The sequence below is a fragment of the Nicotiana tomentosiformis genome, chromosome 4, assembly GCF_000390325.3.
Source record: "Nicotiana tomentosiformis chromosome 4, ASM39032v3, whole genome shotgun sequence".
Lineage (NCBI taxonomy): Eukaryota > Viridiplantae > Streptophyta > Magnoliopsida > Solanales > Solanaceae > Nicotiana > Nicotiana tomentosiformis.
Window position 1 is genome coordinate 112,961,517 of NC_090815.1, and position 23,060 is coordinate 112,984,576.

The 23,060-nt window shown below is 39.2% G+C and overlaps 2 protein-coding genes across 3 annotated transcripts; both read left to right on the forward strand.

The window, feature by feature from the left end:
• Window positions 1-12,390: 12,390 nt before the first annotated feature.
• Window positions 12,391-15,833, forward strand: LOC104085047 (uncharacterized). 2 transcript variants are annotated; one of them, XM_033653166.2, is made up of 5 exons: window positions 12,391-12,666; window positions 13,263-13,458; window positions 13,566-13,652; window positions 14,994-15,184; window positions 15,412-15,833. In XM_033653166.2, exons 1-4 carry the CDS (start codon window positions 12,452-12,454, stop codon window positions 15,141-15,143), a joined length of 648 nt encoding a protein of 215 aa, XP_033509057.1. In that variant the 5' UTR covers window positions 12,391-12,451; the 3' UTR covers window positions 15,144-15,184; window positions 15,412-15,833. The 2 variants fall into 2 exon arrangements, with proteins under 2 accessions (XP_033509057.1, XP_009587299.1); XM_009589004.4 differs by lacking the exon at window positions 15,412-15,833 and having other exon boundaries at window positions 14,994-15,341.
• Window positions 15,834-16,865: 1,032 nt separating this feature from the next.
• LOC138910678 (uncharacterized) lies at window positions 16,866-19,275 on the forward strand. Its single transcript, XM_070201864.1, has 2 exons — window positions 16,866-17,008; window positions 17,082-19,275. Exon 2 carries the CDS (start codon window positions 18,182-18,184, stop codon window positions 19,259-19,261), a length of 1,080 nt encoding a protein of 359 aa, XP_070057965.1. The 5' UTR covers window positions 16,866-17,008; window positions 17,082-18,181; the 3' UTR covers window positions 19,262-19,275.
• The last annotated feature ends 3,785 nt before the right edge of the window (window positions 19,276-23,060 follow it).

Consider the following 23,060-nt stretch of genomic DNA (forward strand, 5'->3'; position numbering starts at 1 on the left):
GACACAGTCATAGCACCCTGACACAGCTGCTCAAACTTCGCGTGCCATGAGTCCCTGAGGCTCTTAGGGACATACTCTCTCAAAATATGTCCGAGAACTGAGTCCGTGTAAGTGAAGCTACCTCAGCTGGACTACCCAACTCATAAGCATGCCACCACTGATAGGCTGCTCCTCTAAGCTAGAATGTGGTAAAAGAAACCCCGCTCATCTCCGCTACGCCCATAGTGCGGAGAATACGATGACATTCCTCTAGAAAACCCTGAGCATCATCTGTAGCCAATCCACTGAAAGTAGGTGGGTGGTACTTCTTGTACCTCTCAAGTCTGAGCTGCTCCGCCTCAGAAGCTACTACCTTAACCTCGGGCTGAGCTGGAGCTATCGGTTGCATTGGTACAATCGCTGGAACCTTGTCAACCTGAACCTACTGCTCTAGAGTACCGGCGACGGTAGTCTGTGATCCTCCCCCGGCCTGAGATATGACAGGAGCAAGTGGAATCAATCCAGCCAGAGCTAAGGTACTGAACATGCTCAGAAACTGGGCTAGAGTCTCCTGGAGGGCTGGTGCATCAACAGGTATCTCAGGTGTCTGCCCTCCAGCTTGAGCTACTGGGGGCTCCTCTGTAGCAGCTAGTGCGGGTGCTCTGGCTGCATCACGTGGACGTCCTCGGCCTCTACCCCGGCCCCAGCCTCTCGTGGCTCTAGCAGGGGGCGCGGTTGCCTGTTCATCAGATCCGCTTATATGTGTCCTCACCATCTGTGAGAGAATAGAATTCAGAAATTTCGAATCTCTGAAGTCAACAATTTTCGCACGACAAGGAATCAAAGTAGTGAAATTTTTCTTAACAGTTCCATAGCCTCCCGAAGATAAGTACAGACGTCTCCGTACCGATCCGCGAGACTCTAATAAACTGGTTTTATGACTCACGACACCTACGAACCTAGAGCTCTGATACCAACTTGTCACGACCCAATTTCCCCTCCGTGTGACGTCGTGACGACACCTAGTCTCTACAACTAGGTAAGGCTAACATTGTGCGGAATAATAAAATAAAAATATAAATTTAACCAATTATTCAAAAATACACATCAAATCCCAAAACCTGGAACATCGTGAATCACAAACTACAGAAAGAAAAATCTAGTGTCTCTATACATGAGAGTCTAACAAGGAAAAATACAGAATATAATGGACATGAGAAAGAGTAAAAGGGGACTCTGAGGTCTGCGGACGCGGCAGATATACCTTGAAGTCTCTAAACCTATCCCGGCTCACTGACAGTGCGGCTGATAAGGTACACCTGAATCTACACACGAAAAACATGTGCAGAGAGTAGCATGAGTACACCACAATCGATACCCAGTAAGTGCCAAGCCTAACCTCGGTTGAGTAGTGACGAGGTCAGGTCAAGGCCCTACTGGTAAATATGTAATAAAATAATATAGAGTGTAATACCGCAATAAAATAAAGGCTGAAATTTAACAACAATGAAATCATAGAAGGTAACAGCTTAGTACACAGAAACACAACAGGGGATCTCCCGAGATACCGTCCCGTAGTCCCTAACGTAAATGTGCAGGGGGATTTCTCGGAATACCGTTCCGTAGTCCCAAAATAAATGTGTAGGAGGATCTCCCGGAATACCGTTCCGTAGTCCCAAAATAAATGTGCAGGGGGATCTCCCGGAATACCGTTCCGTAGTCCCAAAGTAAATATACAAGACAGGGGGATCTCTCGGAATACCGTTCCGTAGTCCCAAAGTAAATATGCAGCGCGAATGATAGAAATACAACTACATCACGAAAGTTTTACAATTTAAACTAAGTACCAGTCAGGGAAGAAGCAGGAAATTCATTAAGCATGCTGCACATAATTCACATAAATAATTAAAACATGTAGACATGTTGTATTAGACTAAACATGATAGCTACACATATTGGAATAACTCAATTAAGAATAAAAATAGATTAGTACTCATTAAAATGGTATAACTCAAAATAAACGAAAAACATGTTGCTACTCGGTAAGAAAAATCGGGTTTTCCACAATTATCCCGTGTACGTACTCGTCACCTCACGTACACGACGCTCACATATCACAATAGTTCCAAATCTTAAGGGGATTTCCCCCACACAAAGTTAGGCAAGCTACTTACCTCGAGTCAAGCTCAATCAATCCGTAAAAATGCCTTTTTCACGAATATTCGGCTCTGAATGGACCAAATCTAACCAAAAGCAATTACATATCATAATTACAACCATAATAGACTCATCTAATTAATTAAATCAATACTTTAACAAAAATTCCGAAATCCGCCCTAAAAAGTCGACACGGGCCCACATCTCGGAATCGGGTAAAAGTCACAAAATCTGAAATCCTATTCACTCACGAGTCACGAGTCTAACCATATCAATTTTACTAAAATCCGACACTAAATGGTCCTCCAAATCCACAATTCAAACTCACAAATCCCTAGCCTCCAACTTCCAATCTCCACCTTAAATACACACTAACTAGGTGGAAAAATACATGGGGAAGCATAATTATTGATAAAAAATAAGCACAATGGACTTACCTCAAGAAATCCCTCGAAAATGCTCTCAAAAATCGCCCTAAACCGAGTTGCAAAGTCCAAAAATGACAAAAATCGCGAAGCCATTCGGTTTTAACCACTGCCTAGGTATTTCTGCACCTGCGGAGCCTGGGCTCGCACCTGCGGGTGCGCTTGTGCGGCAAAATGTGCGCATATGTGCAAATCACTTACCTCCTCTGCCTTCGCACCTGCGATGAAAGGGCCGCATCTGCGCGTGCGCACCTGCGGAATTCCCTTCCGCTTCTGCGGACCTTGCGCACCTGCGAAGACCCCTAACGCATCTGCGGGCATCGCAGATGCGGAAATCACCTCGCACCTGCGACCCCTGGCACTCCTCCATTTTCCCGCTTCTGCGCCAATTTGTGCGCACCTGCGAGCAGCCTTGCGCATGTGCGATTATAGCAGAACCAGAAAAAGCACCAGTTTTTCCTAAGTCCAATTGCATTCCGTTAAGCATCCGAAACACACCCGAGGCCCCCGAGACCTCAACCAAACCTACCAACCAATCCTATAACACCATATGAACTTAGTCGAGCCTTCAAACCACATCGAACAACACCAAAAATCATGAATTAAGCATGGATTCAAGCCTAAGAACTTAGAATTTTTCAAATTCTACAAACAACGCCGAACTACGTCAAATTTAGTCCGAATTACCTCAAATTTTACACACAGGTCACAAATGACATTACGAACCTAAAGTCACTTTCAGAAATCCATTACGAGCTCGATATCAAAGTTTTCACTATCAGCCGAAATCGCCGAAAATATAACTTTTGCCAATTCAAGGCTAAATCTACTACATACCTCCAAAACACATTCTGGACGTGCTCCTAAGCTCAAAATCACTCAACGGAGCTAACAGAGTCGACGGAATTTCATTCTGGATCTGTCTTCATACAGTTCCGACTACGATCCAAATTCTAAGACTTAAGCTCTTATTTAGGGACTAAGTATCCCAAAATACTCCGAAACTCAAACCCAATTATCCCGGCAAGTCACAATAGCAAAAATAGATATGGGGAAAGCATTTAATAGGGGTTCGGGGCTCTAACTCTCAAAATGACCGGTCGAGTCCTTACAAAATCCTTCTATGATTTCCACGTCTGACGTGGCATTCTGTTGCTCACTAACAATTAATTAGGGACTCATAAATATCTTTGGACCTTACACCTCCAGACTAAGCTTAATTAGTAAAACATTTCACTTCATCCTCATGCCTTTCGAAACACCGCAACAACAATTTGGGATTCATAGTCACGGGCCGCTCTAGGGTAAGGCAAGTGAACCCTTTGCCATAGGCCCCCAAATATTTAAGGCCCTAAAATAACTTTTATATATATATATATATATATATAAATATAATTATTAATAAAAGAATTTAAATTTTAATCTTTTTTTAATTTGACAGAGTTAGGATTGAATGAGCAAATACGTATTTTTTTCCATTAAATTAAACAACATATTTACCTTCTCATCATAAATTCTATTTTTCCTCTACTATGTCCCCCCTCCCCCCCCCCCCCCCCCCTTTTTTTTTTTTTTTTATGTTTCCACAATTTTACTTTCTAATTTCAACTCAAATTCTATAAATTAGCTATTCCTTTTTGTCACATTTGATGATCGAAAAATCAGAAAGCAAATTCTTTTGTGTAATATCTTTTTTAGCTAAGAAATCCCCGAAGCAAGTGTCGCAAGATTCAAAACTCGATGAATAATAGGCTTACACCTTTATCATTTTCACTTAATACATATTTTTGTATAGGATAAAGTTCAATACTATTACATGCGCCTAACCCACACATCATGCATTACGCTTTTACTACTGGATCAAAGTTATGTAGGCTTCTTTTTTGTCTCTCACTATTATAAAGATTTTGTCAAAGAAATTTAAGGGGCGTTTCACATATTTTGATTGTAGGACACCACTTCCGTTGAGATTATTAGCCCAGATACATGATGTTCAATCAGCTTCATTCATATTTGATAACTGAATGACATACTCACTGCCTTTAATGTTATTGTCATTATTATCTTATCTTAATTAATACCAGCTCCATAAAATTTGATTGAGAATGTTTGGGGCGGAAAGGGCGACTCAAGGGAAGGCTAATAAAGCCTTGATTTAGTCCCTCAACATTTTGAGGCCCAAAAAACTTTTAAAAATAGATTTTGTAAAAACAAAAAGACTATATGCTCTTTAACAGTAAAAATATTTTAGAACTTTGAATTAAATTACTTAAATTTTTATGTTAGTAACAACAACAACAACAACCAGTGAAATCCCACTAGTGGGTTCTAGGGAGGGTAGTGTGTACGCAGACCTTACCTCTACCCCGAGGGGTAGAGAGGTTGTTTCCAATAGACCCTCGGCTGAAGAAAACGAAAAGAGACAGTATATCAGTACCATCAATAAACCTTAGAAAGAAATAACAATATCATAAGAATATAGACTAAAAGCAAAACAATAACCAGTAGATAAAGCCCAACACTAAGAGGAACGAAAGAGTAATATGAACTCAACATTAACCACTAGCAGTCTAAGACAAAATCCTAACAGGCTAGCCTCACTCTGGCGCGCCATTGGAATATGCATAACTACCTCCTAACCTACGACCCTAATGCTCGACCTCCATAACTTCCTATCTAGGTCCATATCCTCGGTAATCTGAAGTCTCATCATGTCCTACCTGATCACCTCTCCCCAGTACTTCTTAGGCTGCCCTCTACCTCTCTTTGCGCCCACCAAAACTAGTCGCTCAGCATTTGGGATTCTCCTCTGAACGTGCCCGAACCATCTAAGCCTAGCTTCCCGAGTGATGGATACTCTGACACGCCATATTCAAGGGGAGGTGCCATGGTGTATGTTATTTGATGACAGCATTGTTCCGATTGATGAGATGCGAGATGGCATCAATGAGCGACTGGAGGTTTGGAGACGGAATAAGACGGAATACCTAGAGTACAAGTTTAGCATCGAGCCAACGATAGCAGGATTGGACGTTAGGCTTGGATCACATGTCATCCCTAAGAGGGGCAGTTTCAAGTACCTTGGGTCAGTTATTCAGGGTGGTGGGGAGATCGATGAGGATATCACTCACCATATAGGGGTAGGGTGGATGAAGCGGAGGTTAGCGTCTGGAGTCCTATATGACAAGAAAGTACCATCGATACTCAAAGGTAGTAATCTTTCTTAGGGTTACTGACGAATATTGTGATTTGACTATTATTTTGGGTTTTTACTCTTTGTTAATTGCCCGAATTCATTGAATGAGTTAATAATTGAATTGCAAGGCCAATTATGATTTTACTTTAATCGAAAGAGGAGTGTTGCTGCAATTCGCATTGTGTCATATTATTTGGGTTGATTTTACGCCTCACATAGGTAATCGAAAGAGCTTAAAGAGCTATCAACTGACCAGTTTAGAAGAATAGTCGAAAGGCGTTCTTCGAAAGATCATTTATTCGTTGTATTTTTGCATATGTTCATAGAACCTGTCATTAGGTTGGTTAATGGAACTCTCATTCATTCGAAAGAAGAATTTGAATCCTTGAGATAACCTAATCATCTGTTGAAATCGAAAGAGTCAATAAAGTTAAGAGTGAACTTAGTACGAAGTTACCCGGAATAATAGTTGATCACATATCTTGTCACAACCCTTACTTCCCACCTTGATATTCAATCGTTGCTACTTAGTCATTAAATTTCCATTATTTTCTCACAATCGATAATCTTAGTATTTATTATTAGTTGATAATAACATAAATTAAAAGTTTATCTTTCTGGATAGTGTTAAGCTGAAGGTTTATTAGAACATTATTTAAACCAATCCTTGTGGAGACGATTTAATACTATACTATCTTTGACTAGCGAGCCTAAGTTTATACACCGGTTTTGCGCTCTTCAAAATACACAAATTAAGCATTTTGGGACCCCTATTTAGGGAATAACTGAAATTTATAAAGTTTTTAAAGTTTAACCGCTCAGAATCAACTTCAGACATGCGAGTCTGATTCAAATCCAGACCTGAAGTCTGAAGTTTGGCTCTTAGCAAAGCTAACTTTAGACCCGAAGGTTTTAAATTTGAACTTCGGCCTTTAAAACTTCAAACCTTTTGAGTATTAAGTTAAGCTTTGATAGAGCTCAACTTCAGATCTAAAGAAGATCATGTTTGGCCCGATCTAGTAATGACAGGGATATACTTGATTGAAGTCATGCTCTAAGCCAATATTATTAACCGTAAAATCATGTGTACAAGTTATTAGCTAAATAACCCTAAAATATTTCAACTTTTACCAAATATGTTAACGAAAAGAATAAAGTGTATGAAAAAGAGAAATAATTTCTTTAATACTAAAATACTAATTGAAATTTCTTACAAAACTTCTATGATCTACGAACGCTAATATTTATCACTCTAAAAAATATGATTTGAATTGAAACTCTAATATCATATGCACATGTCAGCTAAACAATCTCAAATAAGTTTATTGGACTTGCTTCAAGCAAAAGTTGCATTACACTATGTCAATTAAATTATTAACCCGAGGTTAGTAAGGCAAATTCTCGGAAACTAGTGGACTCTCTTGTATTTTAAAGAAACTAAGTGGCAGCTGCATAAATTTTACTATATTATAAAATAAAGGCCGTAAAGTAAAGACAAGTATAGAGAGAAACTGATATATTATTCAAACTTCAAACTTCTGTACATAATGAACTGAAATCTCCTCTATTTATAGAAGAAAGCAAGATGTTGTGTAAGTTGCTTCTGCAAGCTGCTGTGTAAGCTGCTACTGTATCAGATATAGATAATCTTCTACCGGAGGTAATGTTTATCCATAACGGAGTACCGAAAGGATAAGCTCATTATACCAGATATAGATAATCTTCTACCGGTAGTAATGTTTATCCATAACGGAGTACCGAAAGGATAAGCTCATTATACCAGATATAGATAATCTTCTATCGGGGTAATGTTTATCCATAACGGAACACCGAAAGGATAAGCTCATTGTACCAGATCTAGATAATCTTCTACCGGGTGTGATGTTTATCCATAACGGGGTACTGAAAGGATAAGTTTCTTCAGGAGACTTATTTTCAATAGAGTACTAAATAGATAAACATATTTACGGCGGAGTCTCATATAGATAAGCTTCTTCAGGAAGTTTATTTTCAACATAGTACTAAATGAACATCCATGATATAATATATTTATAACACCCACCCTAAATATTCATTAAAAGATAATGTGCCTCATTAAAACCTTACTAGGAAAATCCCGTGAAAAAAAATCCTAGTGAAGGAAAAAGAGTACACATATTTAGTAATACACATAACTAGTTGTCTCATTAAAAATCTTATAAGGAAAACCCTGTGAGAAAAACCTTAGTAAGAAAAAAAAATAGTATAGCGCGTATTTTACTCCCCTTAATAAAAACCTTGTTTCAAATATTTGAGTCTCCGCATTCCAATCTTATATACCATCTTCTCAAAAGTTGAAGTTGGCAAATATTTAGTGAATAAATCTGCCGGATTATCACTTGAACGGATTTGTTGCACATCAATGTCACCATTTTTTTGAAGATCATGTGTGTAGAATAATTTTGGTGAAATGTGCTTCGTTCTATCTCCTTTTATAAAACCTCTCTTTAATTGGGCTATGCATGCAGCATTGTCTTCGTATAAACTTGTGGATCTTTTATCATATTCCAAACCATATTTTTCTTGAATAAAATGAATCATTGATCTCAACCACACGCATTCCCTACTTGATTTATGAATAGCTATTATCTCAACATGATTTGAAGAAGTAGCAATAATAAATTACTTTGTGGAGCGCCATGATATGACAATACCTCCACATATAAACACGTACCCTGTTTGAGATCGAGCTTTATGTGGATAAGATAAATAACCTACATCTGCATAACCAGCAAGATCTGCACTACCTTTGTTAGAATAAAATAAACACATATCAAGTGTTCCCTTTAAATATCGCAATATATGCTTAATCTCGTTCCAATATCTCTGTGTAGGAAAAGAGCTATATCTTGCTAGTAAATTAATAGAAAATGCTATGTCAGGCCTTGTAGCATTAGCAAGGACCAAAGAGTTCCTCATCCTCTTCTGGAGGTCGAAACAAATCTTTATTCAGTTCAAGTGATCGAACAACTATTGGTGTACTCAATGGGTGCACTTTGTCCATGTAAAAGCATTTTAAGACCCTTTATGTATAGGCAGATTAATGGATAAAGATCCCATATGCTAAATGTTCAATTTGTAGACCAAGCCAAAGTTTTGTCTTTCCAATATATTTAATCTCAAATACTTTCTTAAGATATTCAATTGCCTTTTGGAGCTCTTCTGGAGTTCCAATAAGATTTATGTCATCAACATAAACAGGTGAATATGTTTCATCAAAATCGACTCCAGATCGTTGTGAGAATCCTTGTGCGACAAGGCGAGCTTTGTATCTTTCAATTTCATTTTTGTCATTTCTTTTTCACACAAAAACTCATTTATGACCAACTGATTTTATACCAGCAGGTATTTGGACCACTGGTCCAAAGACCTCTCTTTTAGCAAGTGCATTCAATCTGATTGAATTGCCTCTTGCCATTTTGGCCAATCAGATCTTTGTCGATATTCTTCGACAGATCAGGTTTCAAGATCCTCACTATCTTGCATAATGTTAAGTACAACATTATATACAAAAATATTATCCACCACTATTTCAGATCGATTTAAATTAATTCCTTCACCAATAGAACTTATTAAAAGCTTCTCACTCAATTGAGTCTCGGGTTCATTGATTTCTTCAAGAATCTCAGAACTAATCAGATCTTGGATCTCTTCAGAGGATCCCTTCATAGTATCATTTTGATCATTTGTTATTTTTCTTTTTCGAGGATTTCGATCCTTAGAACCCAAAGGTCTACCACGCTTCACGCGTGCTTTAGGTTCACTAGCTCTCATGCTAGTAGATGGTCCTGTTGGGACATCAATTCGGATAGGTACATTCTCTACAGGGATATGTAACTTAGTTATCCTTTTCAATTCAGTAAACGCGTCTGGCATTTAATTTTCTATATTTTGTAAATGAATGATCTTCTGGACCTCCTGATTACATATAGGGATATGTGGATCAAAATGGGATAATGATGAAACTTTCCATACAATTTCTCTTTTGATTTTCTTTTTCTCTCCCCCTAATTGTGGGAAATGTATTTTATCAAACCGACAATCTGCAAATCGAGCAGTAAATAAATCTCCCGTCAATGGTTCAAGATAGCAAATAATAGAGGGTAATTCAAACCCAATATATATTCCTAATCTTCTCTGCGGGCCCATCTTACTGCGCTGTGGTGGTACTACTAGTACATATACAGCACATCCAAAAATTCATAAATGGAGAATATTTGGTTCATGACCAAAAACAAATTGTGACAGAGAATATTTATTATAATGTGTCGGTCTGAGACGGATTTTCAGTAATGGATGCTCACTTGAATTTTCAGTAATTCATCTCATCATTATTGATCCAGGATGGCCCAAACGGTCATGCCAAAGCACAAAAATATTTGAATCAGTAAACTTCTGGTTTACGATAGAGTGTGCTTCAACTGTACTAATCTTTGAATAGTATAAGCCAGAAGATAAAGTTGGTAACTTTTCTACAATGTACTTTTGGTCAGAAACATTCTTTGTAATATAAAGATATTCCATTTTCATTTCATTTTATCGTCTCAACATGATACCCATTTTGGCGGATATCCACAAAACTCAACAAGTTTCTTCGGGACTTGGAGGAGAATAATGCATTGTCTATTATAAGTTTTGTTCCCTTAGACAGAAATATAGTGGCTCTTCCGGAGCCTTCAATTAAACTTATATTACCAGAAATTGTTGAAACATTTGCTTTTTCCTTATGCAAATAAGAAAAGTATTTCTGATCTTTGAATATGGCATGAGTTGTTCCACTATCAATTACACAAATATCTTTATGATTGGTCTTTGATCCAAACATAATTTGAGGATTATCCATATTCTTCAAAATAACATAAATAAAATAAATATGATAGTAAATATTATTATCAAAGCATAACTTTTATTTATGTACAACAATTACATAACCATACTATCTACTACAAACAATAAAAATTAAAATATTTATATCTCTATAGATTCATCACCGATCACATGACTTGTTTCTCCTTCCGGGAGTGCAAAGTAATCAACTACATTCAAATGCATGAAGTCTAAATTATCTTCAAAAATAAAATTTATTTCAGCATTTTTCTCTGTATTCTTCAGGGAGGCTTGATATAGCTTAACGAGGTGCTTTGGTGTACGTTGTATGTGACCAGTGCCCTTTTTCCTCCACATCTATAGCATGCATTTTATGGCTTTGCTGCTTGCACCGCTTCATGCTTTTGCTCCTTCCTTTTTCACTACTGGTGGTGAGGAGGATTTTTTGGTGCATTATTATTACCATGATTAGAGTTTCTTCCCCAACCACGGCCATGACTACGACTGGGGCCACGTCCTCTTCCACGCTTAGCTTGGTGGAAGTTCGTCTCATTCACTTCAGGGAATGGACAAGAACCAGTAGGTCGACTTTCATGGTTTTTCATTAATAGTCCATTATGTTGCTCGGCTACAAAAAGATGTGAGATAAATTCAGAATACTTTTTGAATCTCATTTCTCGATATTGCTGCTGCAGGAGCATATTCGAGGCATGAAAAGTGGTGAAAGTTTTCTCCAACATATCATGATCAGTAATATTATCACCACATAATTTCAATTGGAAAATAATTCTGAACATAGCAGAATTATACTCACTGATAGATTTAAAATCTTGTAGCCTTAGATGAGTCCAATCATAACGTGCATGTGGAAGAACGACCATCTTCATGTGGTCATATCTATCTTTAAAATTATTCCACAGTATGAATGGATCTTTAATAATGAGATATTCCATTTTCAAGCCTTCATCAAGGTGATGGCGTAGGAATATCATTGATTTGACACGATCTTGGTTTGATGCTTAATTTTTGTCCATGATGGTGTCTGCTAGACCCATCGCATCAAAATGAATTTCAGCATCAAGCACCCAAGACATGTAACTTTTGCCCGATATATCCAGGGCTACAAACTCAAGTTTAGAAAGATTTGACATTATTCAGAAAAAGAAAGTTTGTACCTCTCTTACTTTCAAAGTATTTGCTCGATATGGAAGAGTTTCGTGCTGATACCGTGTTATAAAATAAAGGTTGTAAAGTAAAGACAAGTATAGAGAGAAACTTATATATTATTCAAACTTCAAATTTATGTACATAATGAACTGAAATTTCCTCTGTTTATAGAAGAAAGCAAGCTGTTGTATAAGCTGCTACTATACTAGATATAGATAATCTTCTACTCGGGGTAATGTTTATCCATAACGGAGTACCGAAAGGATAAGCTCATTATACCAGATATAGATAATCTTCTACCAATGATAATATTTGTCCATAACGGAATACCGAAAGGATAAGCTCATTATATTAGATATAGATAATCTTCTATCAGAGGTAATGTTTATCCATAATGGAGTACCGAAAGGATAAACTCATTGTATCATAGATAGATAATCTTCTATCGGATAAGTTTATAAAATAGTATAAGTTTAAATTTATTGTACCATATATAGATAATCTTCTTTAGAAAACTTATTTCCAATAAATTATTAAATAGATTTTTCAGCAAGCTTATCTTCAACGGATTAATAAAGATATAATATATTTATAAGATACTAACATTTATAGGAAATGGCGCAATTGTTCCTCTTTGAGCTCCGAACTGTAATCGCCGGCGATGGACTTCAAATGCTCCGATTTGGCCCAGTGGAAGGAGGCACTATCTTCTTACGGGGCCCGTATTGAGTCACTCAACAAGCCCAAACTCGTCTCTCTCGATGATTTCTACCGGAATGAACTTCCCGGCTTTCTTCGGCAACGAAACCCTAGTTACATCACAACTCCCGAACTCACCAAGCTCATGCAATGGAAGCTTACTAGAGGCAAATGGAGGTTCTTACTTCTCTCTTCGTCTCGCCTATGGCAAAATATATGTACTCCCTCAGTATCAATTTCTGTTACACACTTTCCTTTTCATTCTGCCTCAGAAAGAATGACATATTTTTATATTTAAAAATAATTTAATTTTATCGAAAATATCTATAGCTTGTTTTAGATTTTAAAATTGTTTTTGATTTCTTATGCCACATAAAAGGGGAAGGAGGAAGTATTTACCTTTGATAATTGCTATGGTAATGGACTCAACTATAGGAATGAACTTGACATGAGTGTGCGTAAGTAATCGGTACTGTTTGTTTTATTTCTTTTGGCTAATTTAAGTGTATTTGAAGAATATAATTACATTTATGTTATCTGATACGGTACCTAAGGCTATGAAAAAGTCGGTGTAACACACAATGGAGAATCCAGGATTTGAACATTATGGGTTCGTGTTCGGGATTTTACCACAGTTAATTTAATTTACTGAGATCTACTATTTGTACTTATTTGATGAATTTTCTAATCCGAGCCAAAGCTACTGGGCTCGGATGAACCCATTAGTTATACATCAGATCCGCCACTGGTAACGTATGATAATTGTTATGCAGGCCTAGGCTGTTGGATTTTGTATCATCACTGGACGATGCTGTTGTGAGATCTGCTTCAGAGAAGGCATTTCAGTATCTACCTGATATCTCAAAAGCTATTTCAGAACTCACTGTCTTGAAAGGCATTGGTCCAGCCACGGCCTCCGCAGTTCTGGCTGCTTTGGCACCGGATATTGCACCTTTTATGTCGGATGAAGTAATTTTGTCATTCTTGCGGTTGAAAACTCTATTTGATTCTCTGCGATTTGATGATTGAAGTGTAGTTAGATGATTGATTTATGTGAAAAATGCTGTTGTTCTTAGGCAATGGTGGCTGCAATTGGCAACTCGAAAGACTATACTCTGAAACAGTATCTAGTTTTAGTGGACAAACTGCAGGCAAAATCCAAGGTTAGCTAGACTTCTTCTCTATGTTTTAATTATAATGATGCTTTCATCTGTGTGTGGTTAGTCTGTTGTTTGAGAATGATATCATCAAATTGCTCAAACTTTAAAGTACTTTTTTTTGTTGTTGTGTGGAATACATGACAAAGGGCTTAGATATCGATGTAACGTAGCACATAGATTACAACCAGTAGAATTCAACCAAATAGGCAGATATCTAGTTGTCATCTAAATGCAAGCTTGATTGCGACCAGAGAACGATATTGTTGTAATGGTGCCATTATCAAGTAGGAAATCTATTGAAATCTTCTGATTTATTCCACCTGAAAGCTTGGTTGAAGAAAGATCCTTTGTCTTCCTAGTTTCAAAAAATTCGTTTGATTAGCTAGGGCGAATATGCATGGACACCAGCCTATCATTGTCCTGGTTTACAATTGTACATCATAAGATATGTGGTTTTCTTCCTTTACATGCTATGTGGATATCAGCATTCAGTTTGTGATGATTCCTAAAGTTACATTCAAGGCCACATCTATGAGGAAAGAACAAACAATCATGCCGTGTCAGGCTTTGTTTTCTGCAAGTTACATTCAAGGCCACACTGTTAGGAAAGAACAAATAATCATGCCCCGTGTCAGACGTTTTCTGCATGTCATGTTCAGATGAAGCAGGAATTCTGTTTCTGTTCTTTTACTAGGATATCAGAGAATGCTAATTGTGCCCGTATCTCCGAGAAGTTTTCTTCATGCCTCTTGTAGTCGTGCCTCAAATGTCCTCTTTGGATGAAGATAATAAATTTTTGTGAAGAAAGGCACTACTGATGCAAGTGGGAGAGAGCGATTGTTGTGAAATATACAGTTGATCTCGATGTAGACAAAGAATGATGTTTAGGCCATTTTCATGACAAAATTTGCGGCAAAGGACCTGATGAGATGGTGAATCAAGAAAGCGATATTTATGTGATGACCCCAACATACATTTACGGTTTTCGGGAGTTAACTTGATTGCATATGCTGCTGATTGATTCCTGGAAGTTTAAATGTCTAATGATCTTTTGAAGTTAAAAAAAGTAAGACAAAAACCTGACCTCACGGATACCCTGAATACTTAAGCCGTTAATCTTATGAAGGATTGAGAGTTTGTATCTTCTGAGAGGAAGTGTCTAAGACTGAATGTGGGCCCTTTTACTCAATGTTAAGTGATTTTCCCTGAACCAAAACAGAACCTTTATCGTATTTGTAATTCTTTTGAGCTTTCTTTTTTCTAAACCCTTGGTGCGTTGTATATTGTTTCCTTTGAAGCGTAGGATCTATCTCATTATGTGTTCCTTTGGCAATTGCTTAATAGGAGTTATCTGCAAAAGGAGACAGTTTTACTCCATCAGACGTTGAAAGGGCACTGTGGAGTTCTGCTGTGGGTGCCAAGTTGGGCGGCTTGTCACAAGAGCCTAAGGAGGCAAGCTTGAAGAGGCAGTCCAAGAGGAAGCGAGTACGGTGACCTGGTGATGCTGGTTGAGTTCAGTAGGTTTTAATCAATCAGTAAGTTTAAAGTTGTTCTTGTTTGTAAGGTTTCTAAACTGCATGTATATATTGCTAATGTTAACCCTCAAAAGCACTTGTTTCTTGTGTTTTATGCACACAATCAAAGTCTATAGCACTGCTATCTATCCTAACATCTTTGAAGCATTTTGTATAATTTGTGTGTGTAACGATAGAGAGGATGATGAAAATCTATTCATCCCTAAAATCTTAAATCTTTCTTGAAGGTGCAAAAAGTAGAAGCAGATTACGACATCATCGGAAAACAAGAAATCAAACTTGATGTTAGACAATTTCAAAACCAAGTGGCGTTTGCTTCAAAATTTTGAAGAGAGATTTGTATCCAATCAAGGAAGAAAAGTTTTCCGTTTCTGTAAAAAGTGAAATGATTTTTTCGCTTTCTTGGTAGTTGATTAGAAAAACAGTTTTTGTATTTTGCAAAATGATTTCTTCAAAAATTTCAAGGTGGCACACTGGCATTGGGCAACAAGCGCTTGTGTAGAATGTTACGAAACCCAAATATCTTTCATGCCATAGGCATTATTTTTCGTAAACAGTGGACTTAATCATCACTGAGGTGGTGCTGGTTTGTCTGTAAGGAACTAGTATATAGAAAGGTCCAGAACCCATTTGTGGTTTTTTTGGACAAGTGTTATGAAAATATGTGTTTAAAAAAAAGAGTGATATTTTTATATATAGCGCTCTTTTAGAGAGCGCTATGCTTTAACGGAGTTTTGGCCGTTAAAGCATAATGCTCTTTTAAACCGCGCTATATATATAGCGCGGTATATAATCGCGCTATATCTGTTTTGTGGGCCCACCAATAAGTCTCCTGCGTTTAACTGACATAACAATAATTCAAATGGATATAATGCTCTTTAAAAGAATGCTATACCTAAAAAAATTCAGTCCACCGAGCTAGGCATTGCCTTATTTAAAGGCGTTAGGATTTTACAAAAATCCATTCAAAAATATTCCTAACTCTCGTTCAAATTTTTCTTCTTGTTAAATTCTCAAGCATTTTTTCATAATGTCTGAAGAGTGAAAAATAAGGGTTTCATTATATTGGGGGGTGGGAGGGGGAAGGGAAGGGGGGAGGTTGTGGTGGTTGTGGTGGCGAATAACTCTGTGAGTTATAGTTTATCTCCACAGTGTTATGTTAAGTTGTCACTTACAATGGAGTACGATAGATTGGTATCGTTATGTAATAAAATGAGTGTGAGGAAACGTTCGGTGAACCTTAAAGTAACCGGAAGATATCCGTATTCCGTCACTCCGCAAGAGGTTGCTTGTTACGCTGAGTTTAACATCGATGATGATGAAACTTTGAGGGATTTTTTGAGGACTCCGGATGAATACCGAGAATTTCTTGTAATAAAAATGTTGGAAATGTACGTCAAGGTCGAAGACGTTCGCAATAATGAGGTTGCGCATAGTAGGGATAACCCTCAGTCATCAGGTAGTTATTCTGGAGCAGTTTTTGCCGGACAGGTTCCGGATGAAAGAGTTTGCCCTGATTTAAACTTATCACCACAGGCGAATGAGGAGCGAGAAAATAATTTCTCTCTTACTTTACATAATCTACAAGACGAGTGGTAAACTTCAATTTTCCTTAGTGTTATGATGTATATTTTTGTTGTATTGAATTTGTATTAACACTCATATATTCCACAGGGGGTACCAGCCAGATATGACTTTTACAAGTTATGAACCCACGCCCAGTTGGAATATGCGTAGTTCTGGTGTGTTGGATCATGGTGGTCCATCCGGGAATCATCACCAACAGGATAATGTCCATTAAGGAATGTCAACACGTTACGACTTGTAAGTGAAGTGATACAGCTATATGAAAAGGATTTATTAATTTCAGTAGCTTATTATTTTGTTGTTTGTGCAGTGAAAACGAGCAAGTTGAATCACTTATCCTCACTCAATTGCCCGAAGACGACATATTAAATCGGGATCTGGCAGATGCACAGAGTGAGGAAGAGAGCAATGATTATGACAACAATGCCGATGATTTCAGAGACGACACACCCTTCCCTCGTGAGGATGGTGACGAGGAGGAAGAGATTGAAGGACATGATTCGACGAGGGAGTATGCTCCACCCCCGTTAGACCAAGAGTGTACGAGTCCCAAGTGCAGTTTCATTCAAGGAAGATTTCCTACCTTGATAACTTGCCAAGTATGTCGGATGTGGATGCTCTCACAAGAAATTTTGATGAAATTCGGACAGCAATGTGGGACGATTCTAGACCAACGGTGCTGGCAAAGAGCATGTTTTTTCCTGATAAAGTGCGCCTAAGCAGGGCGGCAAAAATGTACAGCGTAAAAGAGTGTCGTGAGATGATGGTATGGGAGTCAAGTCCGGATGTATACAAGGTTGTTTGTCGTAGATGGTTTACGGATTTTCATTGGATGCTGCGTGTGAGCAAGAAGAACACAGGTCTGTGGAAAGTGGGTAAATATATTCCCACCCACAGATGTGAAATGGACACATTCAATGGGAATCACTACAACTTGGATATTGACTTGATTTCTCTTGTCCTTATTCCACACCTTGAAGCGTCCATAAGGTATAAAATCAAAGAGTGCATTACATCAGTCCACTAGGAATATGGTCATACCATTACCAAAAAAAGGTATTTCTCGGGCGCAAACGTACGTTTGAAATTGTTTATGGTAACTGGGATAAGTCATTTGCAGCTCTACCCAAGTACATGGCCGCACTGCAACACTTTAACCCCGGGATGGTTGTTGAATGGTAGCTTGAGCGTAGTCCGGAAAAACCAGAATATATATTCAATTATGTGTTCTGGGCATTTAAACCAGCAATTGATGATTTTCCGCATTGCCGGCCGGTAATATCCATAGACGACACTCATGTCTATGGAAAGTATGATATCAAGCTGTTGATAGCCGTTGCAGTAGATGCGAATGGACAAATATTTCCTCCAACTTTTGCTATTTGTGCCAATAAAAGCCAAGAGACGTGGATGTTGTTTTTGAACCATTTGAAAGAGCACGTTGTCAAACAGCGTTCCGGCATTTATCTAATATCTGATCGGCATGGTGGTATCTTAAGTTCTGTAGAGAACTTGCCTGCATGGCAAGAACCTTATGCCTACCACGGTTACTGTGTGAGGCACTTTAAGGCCAATTTCCAGAAGGCACATCCCAACAAGGATCTGCATGATTTGATGTGGATGGCAGCAACAAACCACCAAGAGAATAAATTTCGGAGGCAAATGGAATCTATCAGGCAGGAAGACGAGAGAGCCTATCATTGGTTGATGCGACATGAGCTTCGCAAGTGGACTTTGCATACGGATGGTGGAAGAAGATGGGGAATTCTGACTACAAACGTGTCAGAGTCTTTCAACGGATTATTGAAGTCGGCAAGAGGATTGCCTGTCACTGCCATGGTGCGGATATCGTTCAAGCAGATGGCAGAGAGGTTTATTGAAAGGGCTGCAACTGCAACGTCATTGATGAAAAGGGGTGTTGAATTTATGCCACTGCCGATGAAGAGATTTGAGAAATGCAGGCGGCGAGCACATTGGCATTCATTTTTGCAATATGATCACGACAGAAATATTTTTGAAGTTCGCACCGCTATCCATCAAAATCGGGAGAATAATGTACATACCACAAATGAATCTAGACGGTTATGCTCTTGTGGGAAATGGTTCATCTACCACATGCCGTGCTCACATGCCATCAGATGCTTTCAACATGCAGGTTTAGGGCCAACCAACTATGTTGATAAACAATATAGTGTTGCTGCTTACTTAAACACCTATAGTGGGCAGTTGCAGCCAGTGAGTGCTGAGCATTATTGGCCGCCAGAACGATTTAAAATGGTGTGTAACAAGGACTATTTGCGTCGAATACAAGTGCAGAAGAGAACGTGTATACGGAACCAAATGGATGTTAGCGATACCGTTTATGCGCGCAAATGTGGTATATGCTCGCAAGCAGGATACGACCGTCGAAAATGTCCTTCGCCTAGTTTGGGTGGCGGTGGTAATCAAGCTCGTGGTGGGTGTTCTTCTAATGTGCCCAACTATCAATGAGTTTATGTTGTAATAAGTAGATGTTTTGTTTATGTTGCAAGATGTATCAAATAAAATTATGTTTCCATTGTTGTTAAATCTTATTGATATTTAATATTTTTCAGTTGAGTAAATTAATGCATTCTCCCTCCCGTTCATGTAATCAAAAATAGTATTGGATTAAAAAACGGAAAAATATGTGAATATATTTGATAAATATAGTTCAAAAATAGTTGAGTTAAAGGCAGATTTCTGATAAATATGTGAATACATATAGCGCGGTTAAATACTACGTTATGTGAATATATATAGCGCGGTTAAATACTACGTTATGTGAATATATATATATATATATATATATATATTTAAATACTACGTTATGTGTATTGTCTTGTCGAACTGAAAAGGTGCCCGTCTGAGAAAAAGCTGTTTTGTATCCGTATTCATCTTTAACACGCAAAGCATAACGCGGTTACATACTATATTATGTGAATATATATAGCGCGGTTAAATACTATATTATGTGTGTTGCCTTACCTATAAATAACAGGCGCATTCTAGTTATTTTCTACGCTTAACAATAACCAATAGCAAATCTTTCCATAAAAGTAAGGTTTTTTTAACGTTTTAACAAATGTCTGAACGTCTTTATGTACCAAGGTGCCAGTGCGGCAAAAAATATTTGATGAATGACTGTTGGGATGATGGTGAAGTTGGACGCCGCTACTGGATGTGTGTGGACAAGTTTTATAGGGTTCCCGATGAACCTTTTTGCAATTTTGTGGTATGGATTGATGAACCCTGTAAGCAGGAATGCTACAAACGATCTTTGCAGTATCTTCATGATTTGATCTTAAAACAGTGTGAATATGAAAAAGAATATAAACGAGAAATTGCGAAGTTGAAGGAGAAACTGAAAGAGGCAGAATTAGAAAAAAATAAGATGGAAGAAAAATTTAAGTGGTTGGAGCAGAGAATAATGGGCGACAGTAGCTAAACAATGACATGTATGTGTTGAGTGTACTACTTTATCTTTATGTTTCCTGTGTCATGTATTTTCATTAGTTGTACTGAATTTAAATTATGTTAAGTTGTATGTTTTGTGTTTGTATTATAGTATTAAAATAAAGACATAATGCGCATATTATGTAAACATAAAAAATTGTTGTTATTATTTACATAAAATAATATTTACATAAAATACAAAAAAAAAATCAATGTGTCCCACAACGTGCGTGCTTCAATGCAGCCGTTGGTCTAAGGCGCATCCCATCCCGCCCGGCTACGCTATCAGGATCATCCTCATTACGGTGCCTCTTTATAGCAGGATGCGCTGCAGCATGATTATTAGTGGTGCTGGCAGGATCGATAGAAGAAGCCGTCGGTCCAGTAGAAACCTACAGAAAAATAAGTCAGCTCAGTATAGGAAAGTATATATTAAGTCACAACAATTTAAATTGTCTTATCATGGTCTCGTCGGACTCCTGAATATAATCATCCGTCGCAGCCATGTCAGCATCGCACAAATGGGCCTCCGTGACGGGCGGGAATAAAGCCTTAATAAGAAAATCAATAAAGTTATGGAAAATAAATGAGAAAAGAAAAAAAAAAATTTAAATTTAATACTAATAAAAACATACTTGCGCCTGTGATGATGAGCCATAACTCAGCCAGCGCCCACTATCCAAATCTCGGGTCGGCCGATCCTCAGCAGCGGTCGATGACCCTGGGAAGTATGCTTCCCAATCCTCTTCGGTAAGGTCCGTGCCCGTGATCAATAACAGACCTGACGGGGTCACCTACGAAATCCCTGGAGTGAGCTGCATCCCAAGGCTGTATGACGACATGCTGGTGAGATACTCGTCCAGCTCATGTAGGTCACCCCGCAGATCAACACCAACATCATCAACAGGAGCCTCAACGCCCCCTTCCTGGGGACCACCTCCTCGCTGCCCACCACGACCCCGTGCGGCAGCCCTGCCTCGTGGGGCACCCCTACCTTGCTGGTACTGCTCTGGCGCCACATAAGCAGGGTCATGTCCCAAGCGCTGATCCTCTCGAGCTCGCTGCAGTGTCCGGGCAGCCACCTCTGTAACCTGCCGGCCGTAATCGTGCAAAGCGGCCGCTCCCTCGCCGGCATACTGCTGCATCTGGAGTCCCATCTGGTAGACTATATGTAGGCCAATAGCCTGCATAATGTATAAAATATAAATTATAGAACACTAAGTTATAGTTATATAATTAATAATAACAGAAAATATACCAGGGCCTCGTGCCGCCCGGCGTATGGAACATACCGACTGCCAGCTTGATGAATGGGATTCCCGACAAAAAGTCGGGTAACGCGGCGGTACCAAGGCATATAGAGCTGAATAGTCTCCGTTTGGATGTGTGGAGAGGGGGGAGGGGGGGGAGGAGGGGGCATAATTAGGTCAGCTCGGCCGTCCCAAGTATGGACCTGCACGTCTAGACATGCTACATATGCGTCGTCCACCCTGGAACGATCATCCCACTAATAATGTGTGGCCTCCCATGTAGGCCCCATCGGTATATACTGCGGACGACCAAACTGGTGAAGTACTCGCTCCGTGGCATGATGCTCCACAATATCGAGGCACATGAGCGGGACGGAAGTGCTCCAAATCAGTCAGCCGGCTGAGCAATAATCGGGCAGGCCACCTATCAAGTCGTCGATGTATGACGTCCAAATGAACTATCAAATAACAATAGAAAACGTGAGTATGCGCAACACATGTGAAGCTATATCAAGTAAGTTTAGGTACACATCTACCTGTGCGCCCTCCAGCATATCCAACACATCCCTACAAAGGGGGAGATTATGCCGAGCCTCGTAATCTCGTACATATCCACGCCGAAGAACCCACCTCCTAGCTAGAGGGAGAAACGGAGGTGGTACATCCGGAGGTAATGGTGGTAGAGGTGGCTGCAACTGCGGGAACCGCTCCCAGGCCCAAACCTAACATACAAAGTTAACATAAAGTTTAAGAAAATTTTTGACTAGATAGAATTGGAAGGAATGAACAGAGTATTCGAATATGTTGTAACCTGTAGAAGCGGCAAAAATCCACAAACGTCATGCTTGGTGCCCATGCTCGCCCGCACAGATGCCTGTACAAGTAGGCGAGAACAGCAGCACCCCAGCTGTACTGGGGTAAATCATCTAGCAGCTGAAAATGATGAAGAAATCGCAAGTTGACTAGGTTCCCCGAAGTATTCGGGAATAAGATCCCCCCCCAAACAGAAGGAGCAACAACAACCTCGTATACCGGTGAATATGCAGATCATCCGTCTCCCTGGTGATATCGGGGTGCAATATCTTCAAATGCTGTCGAATAGCTGTCAAACTCATACGACTGGCCCCTGAGTGTGCAGTCTCATCCTGTGGCCTGAAACTAGTGAGCTACTGCAGCATGTCCAAATACTGCCCACGCGTCATCTCTCTCATGGCCCGAGGCAGTGCAATGGGCAGTCCATCAACATGCATCCCATATAAAACCTTCACGTCCTGCAGCGTGATGGTGGCCTCGCCAATGGGCAGGTGGAAAGTGTGCGTCTCCGGTCGCCACCGCTCTATCAGGGCCGTGATCAAAGACCAGTCAAGCTGCAGCCGTCCGATCTCCAAAATCCTGTAGAAGCCCGTATCCCGCAGGCGCTGGACTACACGGGGATGGAGATCTCTGTCCTTCATAAAATCTCACATGTCCTCCACTCTCCTGGCGCGGAGAGTTTGGGCCAGTAACTCTCCATCCCATACGTAGGCGGACCTATGATCGCCCTGTAACACTAATATCTCATCGGA